The 27,833-nt window shown below is 44.3% G+C and overlaps 1 protein-coding gene across 2 annotated transcripts; it reads right to left on the reverse strand.

The window, feature by feature from the left end:
• Positions 1-174: 174 nt before the first annotated feature.
• pik3c2a (phosphatidylinositol-4-phosphate 3-kinase, catalytic subunit type 2 alpha) lies at positions 175-27,509 on the reverse strand. 2 transcript variants are annotated; one of them, XM_084672034.1, is made up of 34 exons: positions 27,451-27,509; positions 24,297-24,381; positions 22,931-24,182; positions 18,441-18,541; positions 17,457-17,617; positions 14,071-14,191; positions 13,792-13,903; positions 13,241-13,320; positions 13,063-13,126; positions 12,648-12,794; positions 12,486-12,513; positions 12,130-12,370; positions 10,790-10,912; positions 10,490-10,657; positions 10,137-10,245; positions 9,806-9,948; positions 8,853-9,041; positions 7,311-7,404; positions 7,064-7,158; positions 6,795-6,975; positions 6,586-6,690; positions 5,833-5,925; positions 5,395-5,524; positions 5,115-5,251; positions 4,837-5,006; positions 4,540-4,696; positions 3,834-3,943; positions 3,317-3,524; positions 2,839-2,963; positions 2,453-2,570; positions 2,277-2,358; positions 1,968-2,077; positions 1,718-1,843; positions 175-1,620 (listed from the first exon to the last, which is right to left on the reverse strand). In XM_084672034.1, the coding sequence occupies exons 3-34, from the start codon at positions 24,092-24,094 to the stop codon at positions 1,438-1,440; spliced, it is 5,175 nt and encodes a 1,724-aa protein (XP_084528160.1). In that variant the 5' UTR covers positions 24,095-24,182; positions 24,297-24,381; positions 27,451-27,509; the 3' UTR covers positions 175-1,437. The 2 variants fall into 2 exon arrangements, with proteins under 2 accessions (XP_084528160.1, XP_084528161.1); XM_084672035.1 differs by lacking the exon at positions 24,297-24,381 and having other exon boundaries at positions 27,451-27,508.
• Between the last annotated feature and the right edge of the window lie 324 nt (positions 27,510-27,833).

Raw genomic sequence — 27,833 nt, forward strand, 5'->3', positions numbered from 1 at the left:
TGTACTTCAGGAATCAAATCATTCCAGTCCTCCTCGTCCTAATGTCCTTGTCCATTGGGTCAGAAAGTGCATGAATGTGACATGTATAGACTGGTTTAGCTATATGCTATGTTAATTTCATATTATGTCGGTTTTTGCGACACTATTATAAAATAGCACACAGAGACACAAAAACATTGTTCAAAAAACATTTAATTCGCTTGAGGAAAAGTATTACAGTACACACTGATCCATTCAGGTTAAGTCACCAATTAAGAATAAATAACTGGTCAGGTTATTACGAACTCAGATTGTTTGTCTTTTTACAGTCACTAAAACAGTGGATCAAGTCACTATTCATAATGTGTGAGTGATGCATATCATTGTCCTTCTTGACATTCTCTTTAAAACCCATACAAATTCTTTATTTCTTTAGATTGGTAGTTAGCCAAGAAGCAGTAACACATCTCTGGAGTTTATTCCCTTTTTTGTTGACAGCTTGAGATCGTGAGGTTCTCAGATCAGCTTGCTGTATCCCACAGTCACTTAGCTGATTTGTAGTTATTACCAGATAGAGTTAAGACCAGTATTAAAAGGCAACTTTGTCATATGCTATGAAATGCACAGGCAAGGGTGTAGGTGATACAAATCTCTAAAAAGTGTGCTGTGAAAAGACTCAAGTAGAATAACATTAAAAACACTTGGTAGTGTGCACTAGTTCACCATTTTACAACACCTCATTCTGGTCCACTATCAGACTCATACTGGAAGAACAGCTGACATCTCTTCACATTATATCAATTTTCATTTGAGTTGGGATGTCCCAAAATTCATAAACTTTATTGCAACACTAAGTGGAGCAAAGATGGTTGTGAGCCCAAACAAGGCTCCCTATTCAGTTCTTCTGATGGGACAGTGGTTTGCCACCATGTTTTGGCACATGATTGGGAAACATAAGGTCAGGTATTTTTTTTCTTTTCATAGGTGGTTTTCAGAACACTCACTGCGACCTCGACTTCTCGGTTTAGTAGGAAACCCAGAAGCTTTCTATGTATCTAAGTAGAAAAAGTAAAATGTAAAACATTTTTAGCCCCTTTTTAAAAAATAAACTTGTCAGTCCGTATATACTCTTCTGAAAGTAAGCCATTTTGGTCCTCTAATTTCAAAATGTACAAAACATTACAGCTCTCTGTTATAGTTTAAGAACAGAAAAATAAGTGGAGACTGTTTTACACAAAAACGACCTTGATTAGTGAAACGGACAGAGAGAGAGAGAGAGAGAGAGAGAGAGAGAGAGGGAGGGAGACTGTAAGAAGTAAGGTGAGGCTAAAAGGGAGTGGAGGTTTTGAAGCTCCCCACTGGGGAAGGGGTCATCCGGCCAGATCCGTTGCCCACATATGGGTGTAAGAGCTGGGAGTGTTCAGAGACACAATAGCCATAGTTGTTCCCAAGTGGAGTCTAGAAGTAGGGGACGGCGGTCAGCTTGTACCACTTGACCGTCTCCTTGGTGAGGTCAAAGTCTTTGACTTTGAGCGTGACGCCGCCCAGGTAGCAGTTCTCTCTCAGAGACTCTGCACTGAGCACACTCAGTTGGAGCTCCCGCAGACCCAGCGACTCCTTGCTGTAGCCGCTGTACACCAGCTGCGGAGGAGAAAGTAATCATCAGCAACAGCAACTAGCGAGACACAGACACAATCAGCACACCTACTTATGTACCCACATGCGTTCTCTTACTTACCATTTCATTGAAGGTGGGATTCCTTGTCTTTCTGGAGATCTTTGTCTTGCGTTTGGAAGTCTTGTGTGGGTCTGGAAGCAGGTAGGTCTTCACATAGGGGTTCGGGTCCGTTCCATCTTCAGAGACCTAGGTGAAGATTACCCCCCCCCCAAAAAAATGGACAGAAGAACATATCAACGTAGTAAATGGAGTGGGGTTTAATACAATCGGGGGGTGATGAGGGACTGAGGACAGGGGTGGCCCTTCTTACCAGGTCTTTAATGTGCATGACCATGATGAAGAGAGTGCTGTTCCTGTAGGACACGGACAGCTTCACCTCCCCTTCCACTCTCCCTGAGGTGGGACTCAATGGTGGTGGCTCTATTGGAAAAGATACATAAAAGACTAAGATAAGTACAAGGGATAAGACAAATTAAACTAGGGACATTTTAACTGAGGGAAAATATTTATTCTGGAGATACCATAGGTCTATTAAGTCAAGATAAACATTGCTAAATAGTCCAACAAGGATATCCCTTATAGTTTGGTGGGGATTCAAACCGATGAGCGAGTGACTTGCCTAGTGCTTTGGGCATGGCCTCGAACCCTTCCGTTTTGTCATCTCTTGCAATGGGATGAAAGAATGTGTATACAAGGTCACACTGAAAGGGAAGAATGAGGTTCAGTGTGATGTCAACATTGCTGAGATTGATGGCCCGTGTGTGTGTGTGTGTGTGTGTGTTAATTATTGGTCACCTGGGTGACCTCTGTGGAGCTCCTCATTAGGTTGTGGACATAGCTGTTGAGTTCCACCTTCCTCTTGGAAGCCACATCCTTGATATGAGTCCGGCCCAGCACCATCCTATTAGGGAACCTGCAGAAGATAGGGTTGGGAAGGACTTGTAACCAAGAAAGGCTGACTTTCTTAAAAATACTTTACTCCTTTTTATTTCAAAGTTAAGAATTGTAATGACATTTAAGAATACTGTATGTGCAGTCAAAAAGTGTACATTATATTTAAGTTTTCTCAAGTCCAAAACAGCATTTGCTGATGTAATGGAGTATTTTAAGATTTCACTGTTGGGAGTTCCCACAGAGAACCACAACAGAGTACTTGTGAACTAGAAATGGTTGGGTCGTACCCTGGCAGCTTCCAAAGAGGGAAGAGGATGGACAGCTTGTTGTGGAGCTCCTGGAACTCGTCGAAAGTGCGGAAGACGAACTGGGGCTCACTCTGGCCCTCCCTCAAGATCCTCACCACATAGGTCTGAAGCAGGAGAACAGGAACGCAGCATGAGTGGAGAGGCGAGGGGTGGGGGGAACCACCCCAAACATATTTGAAGCCATAACAATCGATTAACAAGCCTCATACATTACATGGGCCTGTAATTTTTTCTTAAACCTGCCCTTCTGAAAGTTTGTTTACTTCCGGAATTTAATAAGGGTTGTTTGGTTTTCCATATTTGAACAAAGTGACATCAGTGTTATGGCTCATGAAACATAATTAACAAACAAGAATATTTGGTGATGTTTTCCACATAATAAGGACACGATGTTAGTCTAGCAAGCCCTTGTCCTACATGTACAACTGAAAGCGCAAGCCGTGGTGTGAGCACTGACGTAATGCTTGTCAGGGTTGTATCTCTTCTGAAAGGAGAAGATGCAGGCGTCACGGATCCGCCCTTCCTGCTTGAGCGTGTAGGTCTTGGGCGAGAAGGATAGTATGGGCTCGTCATTGGACGGCAGGCCAGAAAAACGCAGCTGGGCCAGGTTGTGGATGAAGAAATTGAACTTTGTGGCCATGCTGCCCAAACTGGACTCTATCAACCTGGGGAATGGAGAGAAGAAAAATGAGAGAGAGCGAGATAGATAGGGGGAGAAGATCGGGAAATAGAGATGGATGTAGAGATGGGAAATCAAGAAAACAAAGTATGTATGGTTCAGTACCTCATCAGTTTATCACAGTGCAAAACACTGGCTGTTGACCAGACTTTCAAACAATATGTTGTACTTATTCTGAAAACAAGCCCTTAACAGACCATCATATGACAACTTTGTTGTTGTAACGTGATATACTGTCGCTCTGCTTTCTTTTCTCCATAGTTGTGCTGCCCCCTGTTGGTGACTGAGGTAGTACCTTGTGAAGAAGATCGTGGCTTCAGCATCCGTGGTCTGTGGCTGAAGAGCATCATACACGTACTTGAGGTCCTGAGAGCCTGTCAGCTCTGGTAGACCAGACTGGGTCATCTGACATATACAGACAAACACATTATCAACCGATGCTGCATATAGGTTGATATTATTAACCTCACAGCACTTACTAGTTTACGATGTAGAACACATTTTCAGGAAATACAAACCTAGTTCGTAGCCCACCCCATACAACAGCTATGTGTGTACTCTGAAAGTGTCTGACAGTAAAATTGGGTCATAAACCTGAATGATTTAAGGAGCTGTACACACTGCTAGAATAAGCTCAAGGAATCCCTCGGCATACAGAGAGGCCATTTACTATCATGGCTCCACAAAAGGACATTTCCAGGGCAACACCAAAGCATCTGCTATCCTGGTTATTTAAATGTAACTTACTAAGGGGCTTTACTGGGCCACAATCATCAGGCAGAACATGAGAACACTGTACAGCTGGATGCCAGACAGAAGTCTTTATTCAATATATATATATATTTTTTACCTCTTCCATTATGGCAGTACAAAATGTTGTGCTATAATACCACCACACAGAGTGTCACAGAGTGATAGGTAGGATGTAAGATAGAGAAAGAGTCATAAAAGAAAATGGAGGGAAAATGAGAGAAGATGGAAGGCATTGACTAGGGTCTCACCAGAGAGAGGAGGTTGAGGAAGAGGCCCGAGTGTTTCCTGATAAGATTGTAGGCCTGGGAGCACAAGTCTATGAACAGCTGGAAGCGGCTGGTAGGCCTCTCCCCCCCGTTAATGACGTAGGCCATGTCTGAGGTCAGCACGAAAGGAGCGCGGTCCCTGAGAGCAAGAGAACAACGGCAAGGGAAAGACAGAGAAAGAAAAAGACACCTTGTGTCTAATGTTACAGTTGAAGACTTGCGGGCACAACGCGCACACACGCGGAAACAACATCCATACGCGGTACACGGAAAACGCACCTCTTGAAACTGCCAAACATCTGGGCATGTCCGAGGAACTTGCCAAAGTCGATGTGGAACATGTGGCCGGTGGATCGCAGCATGATGTTGTCGTTGTGGCGGTCACAGATGCCCAGCACATAGGTGGCCACGCAGCAGCCTGCGCAAGAGTAGATGAAGTTCTCGGACGCCTGGTGGGACCAGAGATAAAGGGGCAGGTTCGTTGTTCAGTACGATGCTCAGTCTTGCAGAAGCTGTGCTCACTGTTGACTGGGTCCCTAAAGGCTTCATGGTTGCACCTTTTCGTACTCGTCCTCGGCAGGGTTGTACTTGCGGAGCCACTCGGCCAGAGGCTTGTCTTTGAAGGAGCCCGTCACGCCGTACTCCACCTGAATCTTTCTGAGCGTGTCTGAAGACGGCACCAGCTCCACCATACCTGAAACACACGCACAAATAAAGGAATACTTGAAGAACATGAGTCCTGTATTTTGGTGTGTGTGTCCTACTGAAAGTCGCTCTAGATAAGAGTGTCTGCTAAATTACTAAATGTGTGTGTGTGTGTGTCAGCGTATGGGTTACCTTTGTCTTTGCCAGTGGAGATGCATTTGAAGTTGACAATGCGGAGGTCCAGTCCTTCCTGTAGCCATATACGGTCCATGATCTTTATCATCTGCAGGGCCAGCATGTCTTGTCTCAGGTCTTCTCCCACCTGATAAGACACATACAAATGATTTGTAATTTATAAACATCCCCATTTGTCAACCGCCATGCTTAATTTGTGCCACTTGGTGGCGCAGTATAAATTTGGAGACCCAAAGCAAACCATAAACAGATGTAGGCTATGCAACCCCAATGATCATATCAATTGAGACATAAGACATGATGAAAGACAGCTCCTTTAACACAAGACTGCCACAAAAACAAATCAAATCACAAATAACCAATGTTATAACTAGTAAACTTGTTCTATCCACACAGATAGTCTGTCTGGGGTGTCTTTCCCAGACTGCCTCCCACCTTGAACATGACGTTGATCTCCTCTCCCAAGGGGTCAGCGTTCACCAGTGCCAACCTCAGGGGCACAGCGTTGGAGTTGAAGAAGGAGCAGGACTGTTTACACGCGCATGCACACATACACACACACACATACACACACACACGTACACACGTAGAGGGGGTGAGAGAAAGCGTGTGGTTAGTTACACAAGTCTTAGCCCTGGAGTACTGGCCTGCTTTTGAGAAACAAAAGGCGGGATTCTAGTGATTGGGCCAAAAGAGCCTGATCTTGAGAGATCGGGGTCATCTCCACACACACACAGCTGGAGGAAACATTGCGGAACTGTGCTGATGGAGCAGAATGCTCCCACAGAAACAGACAGGAGCTGCAAGCCAGGACAGGGAGGAACATTTCCACATTCCTCCACATTCTTCCAAGGTAAGCCTGTCCAACTGTAAATGCAGCGGTCCTCAAGGTGGAGGGGGTTTGTACTTGACTAGACTTGGTAAGTCACTACAACACCTGAAGTTGTTTTATGGAGTTTAATGGTACAATCTCTTCATACAACTTCAAATGGGGCAGAATATTTTCTTTTTTTGTTGTTGTGTTTTCTAAGTTCTACAAATTCAGCTTTGTCAGCCATTGGCCGTATTAGCCTCCAGTCTAAAACCACAGTTGTGTGCAACAGTGATTTGGCTTTAGTGTTCGGGCCGAGGATGAATTGTGGTCGGTTATGGTTGACTCAAGTGTGTGGGTTGTTGATGGAGGCCCACCTTCATGTTGAGCTCTTTGGCCACCAGGCTGGGGCTGAGGGGCAGTCTGCAACTGTTCCTCTGGAAAAACGACTGGACCCTCTCCAGACCCTCCTGAAGCACCACCTGAACACACATTTTGATAGGTGCTTCAGTAGGTGCCCACGTATGGCAAACACAGTAAATACACATATATTCCTGCACCCTCTCCTCTCCACACCCCTACGCACCTGTCGCGCTGACCCCCCAGCCTGCCGGACCTTCTCGGCCAGCGCCCCTAACAAGGTGACCAGGCTGGTCTGCTTGTTCAGCTCCTCCCTGAGCCCCGCCCCGCACAGGTTCAGCAGCGCCCCGAGCACCTGGTCGTAGCGCCTGCCGAAGGCAGGGTCCTGCACTGCGTCCCTCAGCAGCCTGGAGGAGAACCAGGAGAGAATTCACAAGACCAGTTCAAGCTGTGCCGTACACCCGCTTGTGAGATACAGGGAGAACAGAGGCGTACCAGTAGAGATAGTGGGCAATGTTGATGTTGCCTTGGGCCCGGGACAGCAGGAACATCACCAGGGCGTTGTTCAGGTGACACTCAAACTTTAATGCCTGCAGACCAATAACAAGAGGTAAAACAGGGTGCTTATAGGTGACTCAAGTTTGGGGCACTGCAGGTGAGAGTGTTAAGTGTGTTTCAAGGTAAGTTATTGATGTTTCAGTCGTGATACAACCTTGGATGTGTACGTGTGTGGATTGTTTACCTGCACTAACTGAGGGAGGTAGTCAGCTAGTTCATCATCACTGCTGGACTCAATCCAACTGACTGCTACTTTCCGCACCTCAGTGTCGGCAAACCTACAGGTGAAGGAGGAAAGGGTACAGTCTTATGTACAGTGTGTGTGTGTGTGTGTGCAGGGCTCGAAATGAATGGTGTCCCATCGTCGATGAAGAAGATATCTAGAACAATTCAACACAGACCAGATGTCTGGGACAGTTCAACACAGACCAGATGTCTGGGACAGTTCAACACAGACCAGATGTCTGGGACAGTTCAACACAGACTAGATGTCTGGGACAGTTCAACACAGACTAGATGTCTGGGACAGTTCAACACAGACTAGATGTCTGGGACAGTTCAACACAGACTAGATGTCTGGGACAGTTCAACACAGACTAGATGTCTGGGACAGTTCAACACAGACTGGATGTCTGGGACAGTTCAACAGACTTTGGGTCGACTGCGGGACGATAGACCATAACAATATAAAATGCAGTGGTTTAAAACACAAGGCAAGTGAAACATATTATCAAATTTAGCTCTATCTTTAAATTCCATAAACTATGAACAAGGCATTCAGATTACAAGTGCTGCTATGTGTTATGCTCTGCTCCAAACCTTAAAAAAAAAAACTTTTTAGAAACCTTTTTTTCAACCTTTCGGAAAATATCTTTCAAACCTTTAGAAACTTTTTTTCGCCAAACCTTAAGAAACGTTTTTTCCACACACATTGAAAGTAGAGGAGATAGGAGGAGAGGGGAGAGGAGAATAGAGAAGCCTAAAACAAAGTATAGTAAAGCAGAGCACAATAGAGTTGAGTAGTCCTCATCATGCACTCATCAATGATTAGAAACCTTTTCTTCTAAACATTTTTAAAACCTTTAGAAACTTTTTTACTACAGCCACAACAAGAATTGGGTTAGCCCCACCATGAAACAAGCAATAAATGAGTGTATTATATTGTGTCTGTATTCACATTGAAATACAGACATTGATGTGAGCCCCATGACTGTATGGATGACCTAAATAGTGTCGCAAATAACCTCGACCCATGTCAGAATGTCAAAATCCAAAAACACAAGAATTTACATTTTGGGACAGGTCAAGTTCAGTTTGGGATGGTTCATTTTACACTTTAGTATGGTACTGGGACAGTGAGAAAAACCTGACATAAGGCTGTGGTCTTCCCTATATATGATCAAAACTAAGTATTGATTCACTTTTTAGAGAGTTCAATAGGTTTATGCTTGGTAAACTATGTCAAGTATAAATGGTACATTATATTGGGTACAGCCCAGAACACGTGACAACTTAACCAATCTCTCACTGCCACTGCTAACTCTGTTCTCTCTTATACACCGCTGTGCTCTCTCCCCACACCCCAACAGCCTAGGACATCTACATCACCTAGCTTCAGAACATAGTTCTATTTAAGCGCCAGATACTGACTTATGACATAGTTACGTGAGCCTGTGCACACGCTCCCTGTGTGTGTGTGTGTGTGTGTGTGTGTGTTTGAACATACTTGGAGTCAAGCAGCTCCAGGGCAGAGACTGGGGTCAGGGGAGGCCAGTGGTGCAGGAGAGCGTGGATCTCTGTCATGCTGCCCCAGTCCCAGCTGGGGGCGCTAGCCAGCACCTTGGGCAGACTGGATATGTACTTCCCACAGTGGAGCCGCTGGTCCCACAGGAGCTGGCGGTCCGCTCGTGTCAACCTAGGAGGAGGAGGAGAGGGAGGTGGAAGAAGGGGGAGGGGGAGCAGGAAAAGGAGGAAGTGGAGAGAGGAGATAGAGAGAGGTCTCATATGATAAGGTTGTTGGAATGCAACATTCAAAACAGCCCAAATACAGAAATGTACTTTTAGCTCAGCTTGATGGAGTATGTTGCTTGGGAAACTATGATTGTGGATTTATCTCCCAAAAAACTATACTAGTAACTATGCACTTACCCTGACCCGAACCAGAGGTTACTCAACAAGACTAAAACTTAAGGTTTATTGATTGTTTGATAGTCTGTAAAGCACCTAGGTCCTTTAAATACAGGAGTAGTTGTTGACATTAAACAGAAAGTTGGATGTACTAATGTTTATTGTGACTCCTGGTGGTATGGTGAAGCTGATTATCTTCAACTGAACTCCACCTGTGCCTTGATAAGTAAACATCATTGGTAGAATGTTGACCTAACTACGTCATGTTACTTTCTGTCCTGAGGCAGAGCATTGAGCAGGTTTTAGGATTAAATGTTTAACTTTCACATGGTTAATAAGGTTGCACTGCAGTTAAGATACTCTTAATATTCTTTCCTTGACTTGAACCGCCAAAATACCAGTCCTGATTAAGATATACACTTCTGATACTTCTGATATCCCATCCACTACCAGGTGCCATGATAACGAGATAATCAGTGTTATTCACTTCACCTGTCAGTGGTCATAATGTTATGGTTAATCAGTGTATGTGCGTGTGCTTGCGTGTCGTACCCAAAGGTCGAGGCTCGGCTGCAGAGCTTCTCAATTTTGCGACGCAGGTCAGGGTCCAACTCCTCCAGGGTATCCAGGTCTGGACAGGGGGTCTCTGGGGGGCCCACGTACAGCACATCCACCACCGGGCTAGGAAAGTCCACCTGAGGAGGAGTGGGAAGTGGGGAAGAACCAGTAACGCTGAGAAGTAGAAACATGTTGAGGTGGGGGGGATATTTTACAGTTACCTCTCCTACTGTAACACTGGAAATTCCCCCGGAAATCAATAAAGTGCTACTCCACTCTAATCTCAATTCTAGAAAGCTCGGGCTTAGTTGTACACAGCGTCTACCTGCAGTATGATCCTCTCAGCCAGGTTCTTCCTCCTGCCTGTGCTGGCTGCAGAAGAGCTCTCCGGAGACGTCCACAGACACAGAAGCTTAGTTCCCCTCGCCAGCACACTGGAATACATGGAACACATACAAACAAAGAATGTTGAAGAACATTTTGCAGACATAGCTTACATCACTTACAGGCACTAATGTGGCTTTTACAATCCACAGGCATTCACACACAGGCCGACACTCACTCGACTCACACACACAGGCAAACCACCAACATTTATTAAGGCAGCAGTTACGCAATTAACAGACAACTAACAGACATAAACAACACAAACACACAGTGAAATGTGGTATCCATTACCGTCTGAAATCAAACAGAGGCATGGAGACTCTGGCCAGCAGCTCTGGACCCTTGCGCTGCTTGTTGGAGTCGGGGGAGCTGTTGGCATTCTGGTTGAGGACCCCAAACAGGGAGAGACTCAGCATAGACTCCAAGGGTAGCAAGGCCACCGCAATGGGGAAGTTGATCCTACAGGAGAAGGGGGAAGAGGGAGTGTGTGGCAGGGTGAGAGGATGGCGTGAGAGAAACAGGAAAGGACAAAAGGTATTGCCTGAAATCGAGGTATAGTGTGATAAAGGAGCACAGTTGTGGTTCTCTTACAGTTCATCCCATTTGATGTGGTAGAAGAAACTTTTGTAGGTGCCCACTTTCTTGGATTGGACTGGTTTGAACAGGTTCCTGCCGTTGTGTGTGAGGGCACACATCAGGTAGTACTTCTCATAGCTGCAAGAGAAAAGACAGATCTATTTACAATGGAGCCCACAAAACTGAATTCCACAGCAGGTGATGTTCAAATGCAATATGAGAGAAAGGATGTGGAAATGATGACAATGTCATTAGAAAAGATTTCACATTGATCAATACCAGCTGTTTGTATGGCACGCAGACGGAAATAAGTGCCGACTGTGACACACTGTCAACATAAATTCCAGTCAGTGTGATTGACTGAAACCCCAAACAGAGGACAGCACTGAAACCATGAGTCGGTGGACGATTACAGCCTTGCAGTATTTTTGGAAGCCAGTCTTGTTGTTGATTGAGGAACTGTTTTGGGAATTGCAAGAGACAAAATATTTTTTCGGAAACTCTTTTTGGTACGGAAAACGTTCCGGTTGGCAAAAATAGCTCTTGGCTGAAGCCCCCGCTTGGAAGGATCATAGGAAATAGTCTGTCAGTTAAACCAGTTCCTTGCTGGGTTCTTTAAGGGTCTACTTGGTCAACCATAAAATAACCATGAGTTCTGTCATGCACCTCGGATGGGGACAAGAATGCGTCTTTCCCCGGTCTCCCTTATGGGGCGAACGGTGTTCTGTGAATGGAAACATTGGCAAGCTTATACTGCAGACACAGGAGATGATGTCTGGGGGTGGAAGTTGATACGGTGACGGATGTGAGGAACAACACTGGAGACGCTCAAAAAGTTCTAAACAGAGGTGGAGAATCATTGCTGTGAGGAGTTGATGTTTACTTTCACCTCACTCTAAATAAAGACTCTATCCTCTAAAACAACCAACCTAAGTGTACTACACCATACTAGAATCAATAGCAATAAAGGATCAGAGTTCAAGGATGATACAGGAACAATTCAGAACCTACCACAAAAAAAAGAGGTCACTTTAAAAGTAAAAAGTTGTGGTGTAAACAAAAAGCTAAATGGGTGAAATCTGGCAGAGTAACCTGACAGATAGGGTAGACTGATACTCCAGTCTTCCGGAAAATTTCAGAACGGAGCTTTGTAAACTGCATAGAATGACAGCTCATTTGGAGCACAAAAACTATATTGAAATGTCGAGAGCAGTGGGAGTAATGGGTAAAGTGGCCTACTCTAACAAATACAATTGAAAGATTAATTAGGAGAATTGTTGTTTAGCTAACAATACTACTATGCCAGAGCAGTGTGTGTGTGTGTGTGTGTGGGGGGGGGGGCACTAGATGCTCACCTGCTAACCCAGTTGGTGGGTATGCCATGCATGGCGAACAGCGTGAACTGCAGGTGGTCCGTGGTTCCCGACGCCTCCTTACTGCTCCGCTCTTCTGCTTGGTCCTTTCCCTCAGTGTTCTGGGTGGAGGAGGAGCTCATGGAGGAGGAGGGAGGGCAGAAGGAGCGCAGGTAGAGACTGGAGACGTCGTAGACGGCCTCGGTCAGCATGGCCATGCTCTCTTCTATGGGACTGACGTGACCTGTGGGGGGGGGGGGGGGGGGTTGGGGTTAAAGTAAACCAATACAAACAAGTGGTCTGTATGTTTGAGTGTGCAATCGCATGTGTCATATTTAAAAAGTTATTTTAGCAACTACCATTTGCGGAGCCGCTTGTGGAGCCAGTCTGCAAAAAGACATAAACAATTATTCCGTGAATCAGATCACTTCCGTTGGCAACTTTGTCGACGGAAATGTTTATGTTGTTTCAAATGGAGTGAGGCGCAAAGAGAGACAGAGAAAAAGAGCCATGTTATCCACCTCAGGAGAGCGAGTCCTGGGGAGGTTGACCGAGCGCTTGACTCTCTTCGTGGCCTCGGTGATGGCCTGAGTCTCCACCTCGTCCAGGGCACAGCACAGGTTCTTTACCGTCTGCACCACCCTCTCCACTGTCTTATACTGAGTACTCTGAGGGGCACAGGGAGGCAGTGTTCAGCCTGGGTTTGAGTGTGTGTCCGTAAAAAGCACATGACCCTCTTCGCCTTTTTATCACACTCCAGATTGTGTTAGAAGTTGGGACAATTGGCAGGCATTATGCACACGTGTCATTATTAGAGAGCGTGTCTTCCAAGACTCTCAAGGTTTGCTACTGTGTGTGAACCGAAAGTTAACCACTGGCACACATCTTAGATGGTCCGGGATAATGCATCAAAGAGGACCGAGCTCCAAAACCTACCTCGTTCTGCAGACAGATGTTAACTTGATTGTGATAGCCTTCCAGATAGTCAGACAGACCTTGTCTGGAAAAGAGAGAGGAATTAAAAACGTCGAGTTAAATCCAACCAATGAAGGTCGTCCCGACGACCATATTGGGGGTTCCAAAAACTGGGGTGCGAGGATCAGGTTGTTCCTACCTGGTGACGTTCTCCTTAAAGGGCCTCTCCACCTGGCCCAGGTACTTCTCCAGGTCCACAGCCGAGCAGTCGTCTTCCGCCTGGGAGTACAGAACACCAATGTGGTACTCTATGAGTATGGTATAGTATGATTGGGGTGAGGTATGTGTGGTCTATACTGCGGAATGGTAAATGCTCTAACTAGGCTATGTCCGTATCCCAGTGGCATATAACTAACATTTCACGATATTGTGTGCAGCAGCAGTAGTGCTTCCATTCAAAATGCCCCAGAATGCTTAGGTTTATTCCAGTAGACAGCTACCGGAACGACATCAATTACCTTTTACATCACTGTAGCCATGTAGGGTCTACTGTAATTCAAGCATTAGATTTACCCCATGAAATATGAATACTAATTGACCCAGGTGTGTAGGACAAAATGGACAACTTCTGATCCAACAAATCCATATCACTGCTACTCAAAAAAAGATCATGCCGTTTTGTCTGAATGGCTGTACAGCATGTATTTAAACAAAATGAAAGCTGTGTGTGTGTGTGATGGGGGATGTTACCGTGCGTGCCAGGTCCCTTCTCATGGTGCTCCGGGAGAGCAGCTGCAGTTTGATCTCAGTCTCCCACTTTCTGCAGTTCTGGACGTGCTCGTGACTGCCCAGGCTGTGCTTACTGTAGGGCACAACAGGGGCTCCACAGTCATAACAGGACAACTGGCGTACCAGGGGCTTGTCAACGGTGTCAAAAATCTGTGACTGTATTCTACTGAATAGATGTGGGTCTTGGTGATGGTGGCGCTAAGCAGCATGTGTGTGTGTGTTTGTGTGTCTTGAACTTACTTTTGCATCGCCTCCTCCTGGCCACAGACCTTGAGAACGTAGGTGCCCATGTCCACCTGGCTGAGGTCATCGTGGACCCAACACAGGGCTTGCATGATGAGCAGCTCCACTGGAGAGCTCACTAGGGTTAGGGTGGAGGGAAGGGTGGGCGGGGTTGTACGGGGATGGAAACATGTGTTAAATCAAGCCCACAGGCACACATACTGTACACACATAATTGCCCTTCCATACAGATTTGTGTGTCTTTTTCACAATTAATTTTTATTGTTATGCATCCACCAGGAATCCCTTTTCATAGTTCTCTCAGAACGCCTTTTCATTGTCATTGGACTTGTTAAATATATTTTATCATCTGTCATGTTCCAATTACAGATCTGGGCTGCACACAAATGCATAGGGAATGTCGAGGATGACTAAATCTCTGTTAAATTCCTATACTGCAATAGAGACAAGAACACAACCACATGCCGAGATGTCAATTCGGCCTGAATTAGATTTACTGGATGTTTTTAATTGGGCTAAAAAGAGGGAATAAATTGGTCAATTAAAACTTATCAGGCCAGACACAGAAAAAACTGTTAAACTTGCCACAGAGCAACTAAACAAGTCATCTAATAGTGATTTAATGTGGAAGAACTGAAATGTAGCTTTTTATTCTTTGCGTCATGAGATGAGGACATTGGAAACTTTTTACTTTGGTCAAGACCCCTTATATTACAACATTTATTTTGTAGATCATTACCATAATCACATTAAAATGTTTCACAAGATTTTATGGGGAATCTTGACCAAGGGTAGTACAATATTGTTTAGAGGATAGGGGAAATGTTTAGATATTTATGTACATGTGAAACATTTCCTGTTAAGGCAATATTTGGCAATGACTGAAACCCGACACAAAACAGACTGTTTTGCAGGGGTCCTTGGCAGGGGCCCAACACACACACACACACTTTTTCTAAAAGAGACCACCCCAAAATCCAGTAATAACAATCTCACAACTCACAGTGGAATGGAAAGTGGAATGTAGGCAAGTGTGTTTTTAAACCTGGTTTTGCTCCTTGCCCATTAGGTGCTGTATACAACATGAGTGTGACCTTTTTAAGGATGCGAGCCCCCCCCCCCCCAATAACAAAAACACATTTAAATACTCTGTCACTGCAAATTCACACAAGGAACTGGAATTGTTTTTAGGGTCCCGTCACACACACTGACACAGACACAGACAGACACACAAACACAGGAAGGAATTCAGGACTCGAAGTCTAAAAGCATCATGTCTACGAGTCGAATATTGGACTACATCTAGAAAAACACTGAGGCTAGGCAACATAGTACTGGAATACAGGTCAATGAGTGACACCGATACAAGGCTCACGTCCAACCAGCTGCCAGAAAGGTGCATGGTCCGGGGCGACCCTGCCAGGGTAAAGCAGAGCCCTCAGGTGTTATTGTTGAAATAGGAACAACAAAGGAGGAACGGGAAGGATTTATTTGAACAATTTCAATGCTTGTAAACCATTTCTGCTTTACTGCTTCATGTCTATGAAGGGATCATCAGGACAGAGAGAGAAGGTGTAAACAAGAGACTTAGCAACAAACAAAAAAATCAAGCAGGCAAAAGACACACAAAAGGGAAGACAAATTAAGAACATATTCAAAGCAGATTTTTGTTTCATTTGATAGCAGATTCCCAACTTAGTAGGTCCCTGCCCGGGCCCTCCATCATTACCACAGCTACTTCCTGATGCATGCTGCCAATAACCAGGATCTCCCCTCACTCCACACCAAGGTATGCTAGGAATCAGCTACCTCAAATTTGTGGCCCATTGTGACGGGAAAAACTAGCAAAGAAAGAAAAATAAAGAAAGGGAGGGAGAAAAGGGAGAGCAGGATCTCTCACCTCTCGCTCTCCCTCTCTCACCTCTCTCTTTCTCTCTCATCTCTCGCTCTCCCTCTCTCTCCTTCTCTCTCACCTCTCACTCTCTTTCCCTCTCTCTTCCCCGGTCTTAAATGAAGTTCTTAAATGAATGAAGCGGCTTTCTGAGCTGGCTGTTAAGCAAGTCTGAGAGTAGATTAGTGTTGGCAGCCTGGAAGTGCATTCCCGTGTCATTTTTTTCCATAAGTCACTGAGAGGAAGCAGAAACGCCGGTGGATGTGGACCTGAGCGAGGCAGGGTGACATATTACAGGAGAGAGGGAAACGGAAATTGAATGAACAACACAAAAAGAGATCATCAGAGAGAGAGACCGTAAACTTCAATCTGGCCACTCTCTCTCGTTCCATTTTTTAAGGGGAACTGAGGTTCATTGTTCCTGTGTGTAGATATATGACCTTGGCTTCTCCATTGTGGCCAATCTAGAGATCTAAACACAACAATCTAGGCCAGCAGAGCTGGGTAGAGACAAGGAAGTGAACCTAGACACTGCAGGTCACACAAGCAAAGTAGAGTGGAGAGTGACATTATTAATAAAAAGATGTGCGTATCTCTCAGTAAAAATGTACCTTGGCTTGACAAGAAAGTACTATCTAAACCACTTTTTAATACTGTACGTATATTTATTTCATGTTTGTAATGCAAGCAATACAATGACTATAAAAAGCATAACTTTGCTATCATGACCACAGTCCCACAGCTAGAGCCCTCTGCAGGATTTTTAGGACCTGAAATGACGGCCAGGGAAAAGCCAACTGAAGTTAGTCACAGTTTGGAAAATTGCACACAAAGGTTTGGTTGAGATAAGCTACAAGAACAGAGAGTTAAGTTCAGAAGCCAGTAAAAAACTTGGTCACAAGGGGAGATGGGTGGACCAGAGGCCAATAAAAAACACGGTCACAAACAGGAGGGTAGAGCCAGGGTCAGACAGACTGGCATTGGAGGGGCAACCCATGGAGGCGGGGCTTTTTGCCAGGGGTCAGCCAATAACAGTGTCCCCAGGGAGATGTCTGTGCAGAATTGGCCAATGGGGGACAAAAAACAGAAGACTTCTTTGCCCAAAACAACACACCCAGGGTTGGGGCACAACCTTCTTTCGTGAAGAGAGGGAACGAGGCATTCTTCCCACACCAAAAAAAAAAAAAAAAAAGGAAGAGGAGGGCAGGCAATTCAGATATTTTCCCCTGTTGTCTCTTATCTGCAATCTCAACCAGTCTCAGAGGGGAAACGCCTGACATTTTTTCCAACTTTCTACAGAGAAAGTGTAGATGCCAGAGACACATTCATTTTGGTTATGAGCCAGATATGTTGGGGGTGCCTGTAAAAATACACTTATAGTCTTTAAGAGATGCTGAATAATGAAGGAGGGTTAGTAAGAACTGAGCACGACGTTCACACGCGCACGCACAACATCCACCCGCACACACACACACTCCCACCCGGTCCTTACCGTCGCAGGTGAAGGTGACAGGCTCCTGGGAGTCAGAGATCTCGATGCAGACCTTGACGCTGCAGCCGTTGTCTCCGCCCCCATCTCTCTGGGGGATGACGGCACTCAGCACATACCCTGGGTTTGTCACAGGGTCGTCATGAGGGAACCTGGCCCTAAGTCTGGGAAGCAGCAACAGTACTGTCAGTTTGGAATCGATCCATCTCAGCCAACAGGTGGAATTCCTTTTACATACAAGTGTAGAACTTGGAAGATGGGACAGGTTTAAGCAAATGAGGGACTCTTTGTCCAATTAAAGAGTGTTTTGCTTAGGCCTGTCAAGTCCCCTCAGATCTTAGTCACATGGGGTTAAGGTTTTGTCAGTTTGCTTACGTCGTCATGTTTTCCCTCTTTGTCATTTCCATGACTAGAATATCTGGTAATACGAGATAATTACAGTAATTACTATCGGAAATGATTACATCATAGGCAGTAGTAAACGAATCCTATAATATAATCCTATAATTATCCAGGCATGTCCTTATGTGTTCCAATGTTCCACTATCATCCAAACATTTTGTTTTCTTTTGGAATACAATCATTTCAGCCAATGCCTCTATGACTAAATAATACATATATTCAGAGTCAAATTAAATGACAGATGGTAAGTCCTCTCTCTTCCTTGCTTTATAAGAGTTATTAGTAGGCATGCTCTGTGAGGTTAAATTCTTTAGCATGTCAGATGTGACAGATAGGGTGGATCTGAGGCTCTGTTGAGGTTCATCATGAAATCCTGCCAGGGATAGATTCCCCTAACAGCTTTATCATTGCTCCACCCAAAGGGACAAAGCACAGACAGGGAACAACTCAACAGGCCATTTCAACATGTATGACTGTGCACAAACAACCATAGTAGTACCAGTATTTGTGGACATGGTCATATGGGATTAGTTACAGACGCACTCATGATACTGTTGTATCACACATATGTACACACACTCTTACATTGCTATGTCTTCACAGAAGGCTACAACTTCAAGGTTTTGGGCTTCCTTTTCTTCCAGGGCGGTGCACTTTGTGAGTACTTTGTCACTTCCCTTATTGTGCTGGAAGATAATAGAGAAATGGTGAGGAGGCATGAACAGATCAGAGCAACAGGTCACACAAAACATTCTCAAAGAGGAAATTCAGAAGTTGTCCAGAACATCCTTGATATTAAGTCAACATTTTACATGCTGAATGAGATGATTTTTTTTTTTTTTTTCTGCTTGTAGTTTGAATGGTGAAGTGTTATGTTCTCAAAATGCATGTAAAAATTAGCTTTTTTTAAAAAATATTGGGAACTTGGAGCCATAAATCCTGCTAAGTGAATAAACATGTCAGTAAGGGCAAAGACTAAGGGGCGACTCGCACACAGGCACACTAGGACAGGCCCCCGGGAACTGTGGATTCCTGGAGGCAGTGCGCAAACTGACAGGAACACCTCACATTCTACTAGGGTCTGACTTCTGGGTCTAAGAACGTGTTTCCTGTCCAATAGGAAATGACAAGTAAAAGTCCACTTCCTGATTCACACCGGGTCTGCAAAACTGCCCATTCATCCATTGGAACACAGCAACATCACTCAAAAGATAGATTATGATTAGAATCTCTGGGAAATGGAGGGAAAAATGTCTGGTATGTTCTTATAAAAGGTCCGTCTACAAGTCCACAAAAGAAGATTGTTATCGTCCATGTGATATCAGAAAAGCATCAGCTCTTAGTGTCACAGTTCACAGATTTTCAGTCATTCAAATGTACACCAAGTCATTGAACCTTGACCTGGCACCTTGTGACTTCTGAGATATGTTTGTATGAAAAATCATATATTTCTGGTCATTTTAATGTGTCGTCTGAATTTGGAGCTGTCAACTATTAATCATGGAGATTTATTTATGGGGGATAAACAGGTTTTGGACTTAAAACATTAACAGATCCAAATATACCAATCAGCCTGCAGAACAGGCTTGGCCAGAAGAAAGATCAGTCTCTCCGATAGGCCACCTGCATAACGCAACACAATGTCTTGGCAGGGTGAGACATCGAGCGTATTAGCTGCGTTTGTGTTCAATTCATGAGGTTTGCTTTTGAAGAAACAATGAGGCACTAATCCAAAGAGAGAAAGATTGCTGACACACACGGTCCTAAAAGCAGTTTCACACACGCACAGTCACAGATTCAGCACACACACACACACAGTCCACAAGTCCAGACACCGGGCTGTACAGTTGGACAGTCCAGCCTTTGTTTCGTGTCCTGGGTCCTGACTGGTCTTTATTGGGCTAGAGTGTCACTGGTCCCTGAAGGGACGGGGCTGGCCCATGTGACCGGCTCACACACCAACTAAATCATTCATCCTCTCTAGTACCATTTTATCAGCCTACTGTTCCAACTCTGATCTCTTCTTCAAAAGAGTCTCTGTCCATTACTGAGTTGGTCGCTAATGTCTCCCTACACTGCACTGAAGTCAAAACCTGAAATGGTTGGCAACTTGCTGATTAAAACTGTTATTTGAAGTTTCTCAATGATGTTGTGCATTACCTTACTTATGAGTGTGTGCCCTTTTGACTAGATTTTGGCAATAATGCAATATTAAGATTAAAGTTTGTTCTGATACCAGCTTGGACTAATGAATGTGAAAAATGGAACCCCCATGCAAGTCCCACTTCCTATTTACAAACAAGAAGTTATTATTTCTCTACAGATTATTACTTCCACCAGGAACTTTGAACATGTAGGTTTGTGTAACTTTCTAGGTCTGGGAGGCCTCTAGATAAGAAATACCTAGGATTTCAAACAGTCAAGTCACATGTTCCCTACGGGACAATGCAAGTTAGGGCCACCCCTCTTTCCGTCTTTCCACAATACCCTTTCAGTTTGTTGTGACTAAACGTGGCAAGCGGAGACAAACACAGCTGTTTTAACAGGTGAGTCACTGAGTTTGCACAAGCCCTGTGTCGCCTATGTGCCCGCTTCTGCCACTTTGCAGCTTCCCTCTCATAAAAAGCATGGTGGAACACGTGGTTATAATTACGCCTTATAATTATCAGATGATTGCACTTAATGACGGTGGTTTTCTGAAGTCTGCAGAGGTGTGGAACGCTTGTTGAATTGTTGAGTGGAAAGTGCTAAAGCTGGTTGCCTCCAGCACAAAGATCTCAGCTCTTTGTGTGTGTGTTTAATATACAGGGTGTGTGTGTGTGTGTGTAGGCTATATATAATATTGAAGCCTATATATAATAATAGAAACCGTATACACACATACACCTTTCACATGGGCCTACATATGCTCATTTTAATAGACTAATTCACTGCCCAAAGACTGTGCAAAAATGTAGGCCATCTACAAGAGGCATGCAAAATGCCTGGCTGCACACAAAGACACATAACAAGTGTGCACAACAGTGACAATGTAAGCATGGTGACAGGGCATAAATATGTGACCATTTCTGAGAAGCGGTCCTCACTGCAGAGCAGATGGTGCTGTCCCTGGAGTCTGGGTCGAAGCCCGCTCCATGCTGGGTAGCCCTTTCAGCTTTTTGACGCAGACTGCTTGGGGAGTTGGCCTGACAAAATGTTGTGCTGTGAGGCATGACTGCTGGAGCAGAAAATGTTGTTTGTTTGACTATGATTATTTACAGGCCAATCATGGTAAAAGGCAGAACTGGACAGGAACATAGAGGAAAAAGGAAGAGAAAAAGTTCACTGAAAAAAAAGCAGAGGACTTCAAAGTTCAAGATCATTTGTTTGGGTTTTATACAAAGGCTCAAATCCACCCTCTTTCTAAACCCAATGCCAAGTGTTGCCAACAGTGGGTTTACTTACATCCGACCACTGAACATTCAGACTGTTAATCTCAGGGGTAATGACAATAACAAACAGCACTCTGGCTTGAGTGGTGTGGGTGGCACCGGATAGTGTCGATACGCTAGGGCTAGATGACATAAGGCAGGGACTAGGAGTGTCTGATGTCGGAGTCTGCACAGTAACTCTACACCAGCTTTGGCCCTGCTGGTTAAGGGTGCTGGTTGGCCCGCTCACACACGCATAAGCCAGGCCTACGTGAGAACCATGTTGTCATGGCGACGTGAGTGGTGGCGCTGAGCCAGTCTGGAGCTTGTTAGATGAGTTGGGGGGGGGGGGGGGGGGCACCAGGGAGTTGCATGGGCTTGCTCCTGCTTATACCAACCCTGCTCCTGGCAATCGGTCTGTTCAACTGGCAGGCAGGAAGCAGGCAGATAGTGTGGCAGAATACGGATGCATGCACACACACACACACACACAACACAACACAGACTAAATAAACACACTGGTAAAAAACTATTTGAGAATAAACTTGACATGATCTGCAATGTGTAGTTCATCTCCCTAGGCAGATTATATGCAACACAGTAGCCCGACCAGAACACTCACATTACAGTCCACCATCTGGACACAAAGATGAAGCTTTTCCAGTCTTATAGGTACACAGGTATTTTAAGAGCCATTTGATACACATCGACGGTAGACACACAGACCACAAACCAAGCGGTAACTACACAGAATCCTGCTATAACCCTTTTGGTCTAGTGCAGCATTCAGCACGCTTCTCTCCACATCCCCAGGGCTTCCTAACGCGCACATAAATAACTGTGCATTATTTAATGATGAACACGTGAATCATCTAGCTCCTCATCATTCAGTCTGATTTGTGATGATACTGCATGGCCTCAATTAAGCCTGTGCTAGCTTAAAATGTAGAAACTCCTATTTAATCTTTAAAGGTGGAGAAATTGAAATGTACTGATCTGTCCCTGTGTTTTTCTGTGCCAAGGCTGTTTGTTGTTTTGCTTCCTATTCAAGATTGTAGACAAACGGACGGTGTAAAAACCATGTCTTGTGCATTCAAAATATTATCAGCCTTCTGTGATAAAAGGCAACATGGATTCTGTCTGACACGAAACTACACGATGAGACAAGCAGGATTTCTGCAATGTCACATGAAATTGCAACAGTACACGACAAAGAAAGAGATGTCATGGCTGTATAGAGTCATGGCTGTATAGAGTTATTGTGCATTACATTAAGATACTGCACTTTCCGATAAACTCTGCTCAGTACAGATGGATACTTGGAGGCAACATGACAGTTATGGTATTCTGTGCCGTATCCCAAATACAAGAAGGAAGAGTAATCTTTTGTGAGAGTAACTTCTGTATCTTTTATCTGTCTTCTTCAAAGATAAAGCCTTTCATACTTTATAACACTAAGGTATGTTTTTATTGGGGTATAATTGGGTTCAGTACATATTTTATTACCATTGTATATGTTTTTATTGCACAAGAACAACCATAACTAGTGGTTTGGGCTAAACTGACTCAGATGTGATGGTTGGGGTTAAGGTTTGCCAATGTATTCTGTGTCAGGACGTTTGTAAAACAAACTGTTTGATAAAGACATAGTGACCGATGATGTACCTGATTGTTTGGCTTGTGCTGGGAGGACGTCCCTGGGATGTTGAGCGAGTGGCTCCTGGTGACGGCGGCCCCTGTCGATGCCCTCCGAGGCTGAGCGCGTGCCATGAGCTGCCCCTTCACCTCAGCGGAGGTGCTGCTGTTAGCCACATTCTCAGGCTCGTCGAGCAGCACCGCGTCCCAGGGGTCACTAGCGGGCCCTCCCACTTTTGTCACTGCACCCCCTGAGGCCTGGAGGGTGTCCTCACTCTCGGCCTTGCGCTTGTTAAGGGGGTCGAGATCCAGCCACTCAAATCTGTTGGAACTCGGTGGATCGGTAGGTGGCTGGGGCGGGTTGGGTGCGAGGGAAACAGTGTTGGCGGGCGCCGAATCCAGGTCTGTGCTGGCCGACCTCCCGTTCTTCAAGTATTCCGAAGTGCTGGCGATCTTGTCAAAGAGTTTGGCCATCTCTGGTGTGACCGTGGGCTGCTGGAAGACCAAGGGCGCTGCCGCCTGGAGGGGAGCAAAGCCCATGAAGGAGGACTGCTGGACACTGATGTTGATGAAGGGAGGCATTGCCGGGGAGAAGCCATTCTGGAAGGAGCAGGAAGGCTTGGGGAAAGGAGCAGAGGGGAAGATGGGACCTTGTGGCTGGGACGGAGAGGACACATTGGAGCTGGAAGGTGTGGAAAGCACGGGTGTCCATTGGCTGCTCTGGAAGGGAGATGGGTTACAGACGTGCCCCCCCGGAAAGGAAGCGCTGAGGTTGAAGCCGAGCAGTGAGGAGGGGCGGGATGCCTTGCTGTTGGCCCCAAAGGTGTCGTCCAGAAGGAGCTTCTCCAGCTCCTCATTGGTCAGTTTGTTCACATCAATGTCATGGAACTTGTCCTTCTCTGCCCTCTTTTTAAACTCTGACTCTGGGAAGAAGATGAGGTCCTTCTCTGGTCTGCTGCTGGGAGGAGTGGGTCTGGGAGCAGCAGCAGCAGCGGAAAGAGATTTAGTGGACGACAAGGGTTTGGTGGATGCCGAGGAGGAAGAAGATGTTGCTGCTGGTAGTGTGTGTCTCTTCTCCCGTTGCAGTCTTGCTAAGGCCTCCGTCTCCATACGAAGGGCCTCCTCCTTATCCACAACCCCCTTTGGTTGGGGTACATCCAGCTTAATCCCATTACCACTGGATATCTGGGCCATGGTGTCAGCTTGAGGAAGCCATGTACCTGGAGCTTGAAGGTCTGCGGTGGTTGTCAAGAGGCTGCACAGGAGGACCAGAATCAAACACCTGGGAAAGGATAGAAGAAGACTTCAGGTCAAAACTAAAACTGATGTCAAATCCAATAGTCTGCAGAAGAAGCAAAGGAAAAGAGAAAAGACAAGAAAAATAGAAAAAAGTCACCTGTGAGACGGGAGGTGCAGAATTGAGGAGGACAGACGTACGGTGGAAAAGAGGAAATTATGCCAGATTTTCCATTTTCCTTATTCTATAGGGAAAGGGAAGATGGGATTGGGCCAACATCAAATGTTTTGTAAGCAGAAAACACATCAGCTTCTTAAACTCACTTGACTTCCATTTAATATTACGGCCTATTTTAAAGCTTCCCCAACACACTCTGAGGTGTCAACATCTATCTATCAACAACAGATGGGAGAAATTGAAGGCTGTTTGAGTCATGCTGCCTCAAGAATTCATGACACCCCTATTTACAAAATTCCCCGTCATGGTAAAGGCGAGTTCTTAAAAAGCCTGTTAAAGTTTAGTGTTCCCTGAATTGCACTGGGATTGTCACATGGGTTCCAGTAGCCCACAACTACTCACTATTCAGTATGAGCTATCCAGTATCAGCTTTCCAGTATGACCACAGTCAGTGTAGTGTAGTTCCTGGGACTTATTGATCAACGTATTGATTGATAATTGGCCTGCTCACGCCTGTCAGTGGTATTGGAGTAAAGCCGTAAATAAGGGCAACTAACTAGGTCTAACTCTATGCAATGTTCGTGGTTAACACAGCATCCACACTTCATAACACTCCATCCAGTAGATGGAGATCTGTTATTTTCTGTGCTGCTGTCATTACTGGAAAAAAGAATTGCCCAATACAGATGTGGAGCTAACCAGATTGGATGCCATAAGCTCTCACAAGTCTAGTTACTTCCATGTTGACAGAAAGAGCTCAATCATTCCAATAACTATATTTGTCCTTCCAACTAGACAGAACCTAATTCAAAGGGGTCTTTCAGTGTAAAGAAATCATTCAGTATGGTTCTAGTATAAGATATACTCATCAGATCTGCGCCAATCATTGCAGGCTAATGGAAATCTGGTATGGTATCTACAGGCTTGTATACATGTAGGCCTGCCCACTTCAAGATCGTCAAATAACTTATTGTTTTGTGTTTTCCAACTAATATCTTTAATAATAGTTCACACAGTCACACAGTCTAACCTCTTTTTCTAAGGCTTCACCAGTCTCTCCTGAGCTTCCCCTCCTATTGTGGGGACAAAGACTGGCTGTGCCTGGGCTCAAGCTAGCCTAGTGCTTTTGTGCGCTGAGGAATTTGGAGTGTAAGTCAGCCAGACGGGTTTCTCTGTTAGCATTGCGGGTGCTGCAACCAAAGCATGTCTTATCAGCTGTGCTAATATCGGAACCTAGGGAAACTGGAACTCCAGATATTGGCAGAGGCTTAGCTCAAACATTTTTCTACTCAAAATACATGCTTTGATAGGTTTTTAATCTTTGGGTAGGAAGTCAGATTGGAAGTTAAGATAGTTTGCTCTATATTCATTCCTCTTATGGGTTATGGTGTTCAATATTGTTAAAATGTGATCAACACAAGCCAAGTAGGTTAGCATTGTTGACAAATGTATATCAAAATGTGTGAAGTGGACAGGGACTATGTCCACTGACAACTTAGGCTATCACAAGAAAAAGTCAACTTAACCCTCTGAACAAAAGGTCCTGCCCTGAAGACAGGCATGTTTTCCAAGTCCATATAAGGCAATAAAATAGTTTTTATAAAGTCAACTTAGAAAAAGAAAAATGAATATTTTGTCCTCAGCAATCTGATTCTGTCCCCAAAACAACGTTAGTTTCCCTTCTTAAAGTATGTAGAAGACAGATATAGGCTACTTGACTGTAAATCTCAAGTGGAAATGTAGGCTGGACTGGAATCATTTCAGGATGGTTCAAGCAAATGGGATGTTGAGTTCTAAGAGACCATTTGTTTACTCAAATTAACTTGGACTACTGTCTTTTTCCCATGAATGATTTCCTAAATTAAACCACATTTAGGAGTATATCATGTAACAATATGCAACATTAACAAGCCACTGGACATCCGTTCAAAGTACAAAACAACATGTTTAAGACTGGAATAAGTAACCAGCTCATGTGCGCTTTGAATGGATGCACCTGTCACTCCAGTCACTACATCAATATAATTGTACCCATAAAAATTTTGACCCAGGAATATTTACCCGGCCATTTAAACAGATTACCCAAACAAATGCAGTGCAGATAGATTCAAGCTAAACCAAAACCACACACGAGCCTACATACACTGATCCAATACCCAAAAGCAACTGCATATCCACACACATCTACTGTCCACACATTTTCCAAGGGCTGCATTTCTATTTAGTGTACAAAAGAGAATCTCAATTTTTAAGACATTTAGAGGGACACATAAGCATTAGCTGATTCTTCAGTTGGTCACTACACGTAGGCTACTCCATGTGCAATGACATGCCTTCTAACGAAATTGCATTTTAATGACCCCTATCATTCACGGACAGGCGTCAAAATACACAATCGACGAGTATGCCTACTTCATAGACAGAAATGAACCATGCCACACTTGAATTTTAACAACAAAATCGAGTAAGAAAACGAATTTCAATTGAACTGTTATGCTGGCCAGTCAGAAAATATTATTAGATTAAAATTATTCCTAACTTCCTACGATACTTAGTGCTGTTCACCAAACTCGAATTTCCTTAGATAGCCTTTAGAATACTTTAACAGTCGAAAATAAAAACCAATGAATGTACCAAAATGACAGTTAACGTGTGCTGTCAAGTCAAAATTCCTAATTTCCTATTCACAAAATGGTAAGAAAAATGTTTAAGCACAAAGAACCATCTAGCTAGTTGGATTTATGGCAGTTAATGGAACCAAGAAACTTGTAATCACTATGAAGGAAACGCAGAGTGTCACAGCAAACTTTACTAGCCTTATAGACAAAGTATGGCAAGCGATAAAATAAGTTAATTCGACGTGGGTACAACGTGCATACATTCTGAGCTACAAGCCATCAAAATGTGTCTCTTGACATACTTTGTCGTTCAAACTTTGCACAACAACACAGATTCAATTATTTAAAACACAGACACAGACCTGCCAAGTTGACAAAGTGAAACTCAAGAAGGAAAAAAATGTTTTGACGCTTAATCAAGGCCTAAATGAACGGGACATATATCAGATTTCTAATGTTAAAGATATCTCTAAACTTTTACATATGAATATCTGAAACTAACACATTTAATTTCATACCTTTTAGCGGTACGATAGTTGTAGCCATTTTCCTTCAGCAGCAATTTTTGTCCCTTCACTTGCGCAGACACAACGTCAGATCCTGTTGAGGTATAACGTTTGTTATTTTGGCAAGGGTAAAATTGTGAAACAGCGTCACCGTGTGTTTAAAAAGTGTTGCCAAAATAACTTTTTTTGTGTGATGAACAGATGAACAGAATGAATATTTGAATAATTAACTTTTGGCTATGTCAGTATTCATGTTTTTATTTGAGTGCCTGAAACATTAATTGATTAGTACCGCTTCTGTTTTACGATAACATTTGCTGTGTTAACTGTTGCATATTAAATTATATCTATTGTTCAAGGAATGTATTCACTCGATTTGTTTGTAATTTGTTCCG

Source organism: Hypomesus nipponensis, chromosome 14 (assembly GCF_054491055.1).
Source record: "Hypomesus nipponensis isolate SF chromosome 14, ASM5449105v1, whole genome shotgun sequence".
Lineage (NCBI taxonomy): Eukaryota > Metazoa > Chordata > Actinopteri > Osmeriformes > Osmeridae > Hypomesus > Hypomesus nipponensis.

Excerpts from the sequence above, each read along its gene's own strand:
- pik3c2a (XM_084672034.1), bottom strand. The coding sequence starts at position 24,094 with ATGGCCCAGATATCCAGTGGTAATGGGATTAAGCTGGATGTACCCCAA. Across the intron at positions 13,127-13,240 it reads TTTAAGGAGAACGTCACCAG|ACAAGGTCTGTCTGACTATC; the intron begins GTAGGAACAACC and ends TCTCTTTTCCAG. Across the intron at positions 5,252-5,394 it reads CTCCACTGGCAAAGACAAAG|GTATGGTGGAGCTGGTGCCG; the intron begins GTAACCCATACG and ends CGTGTGTTTCAG.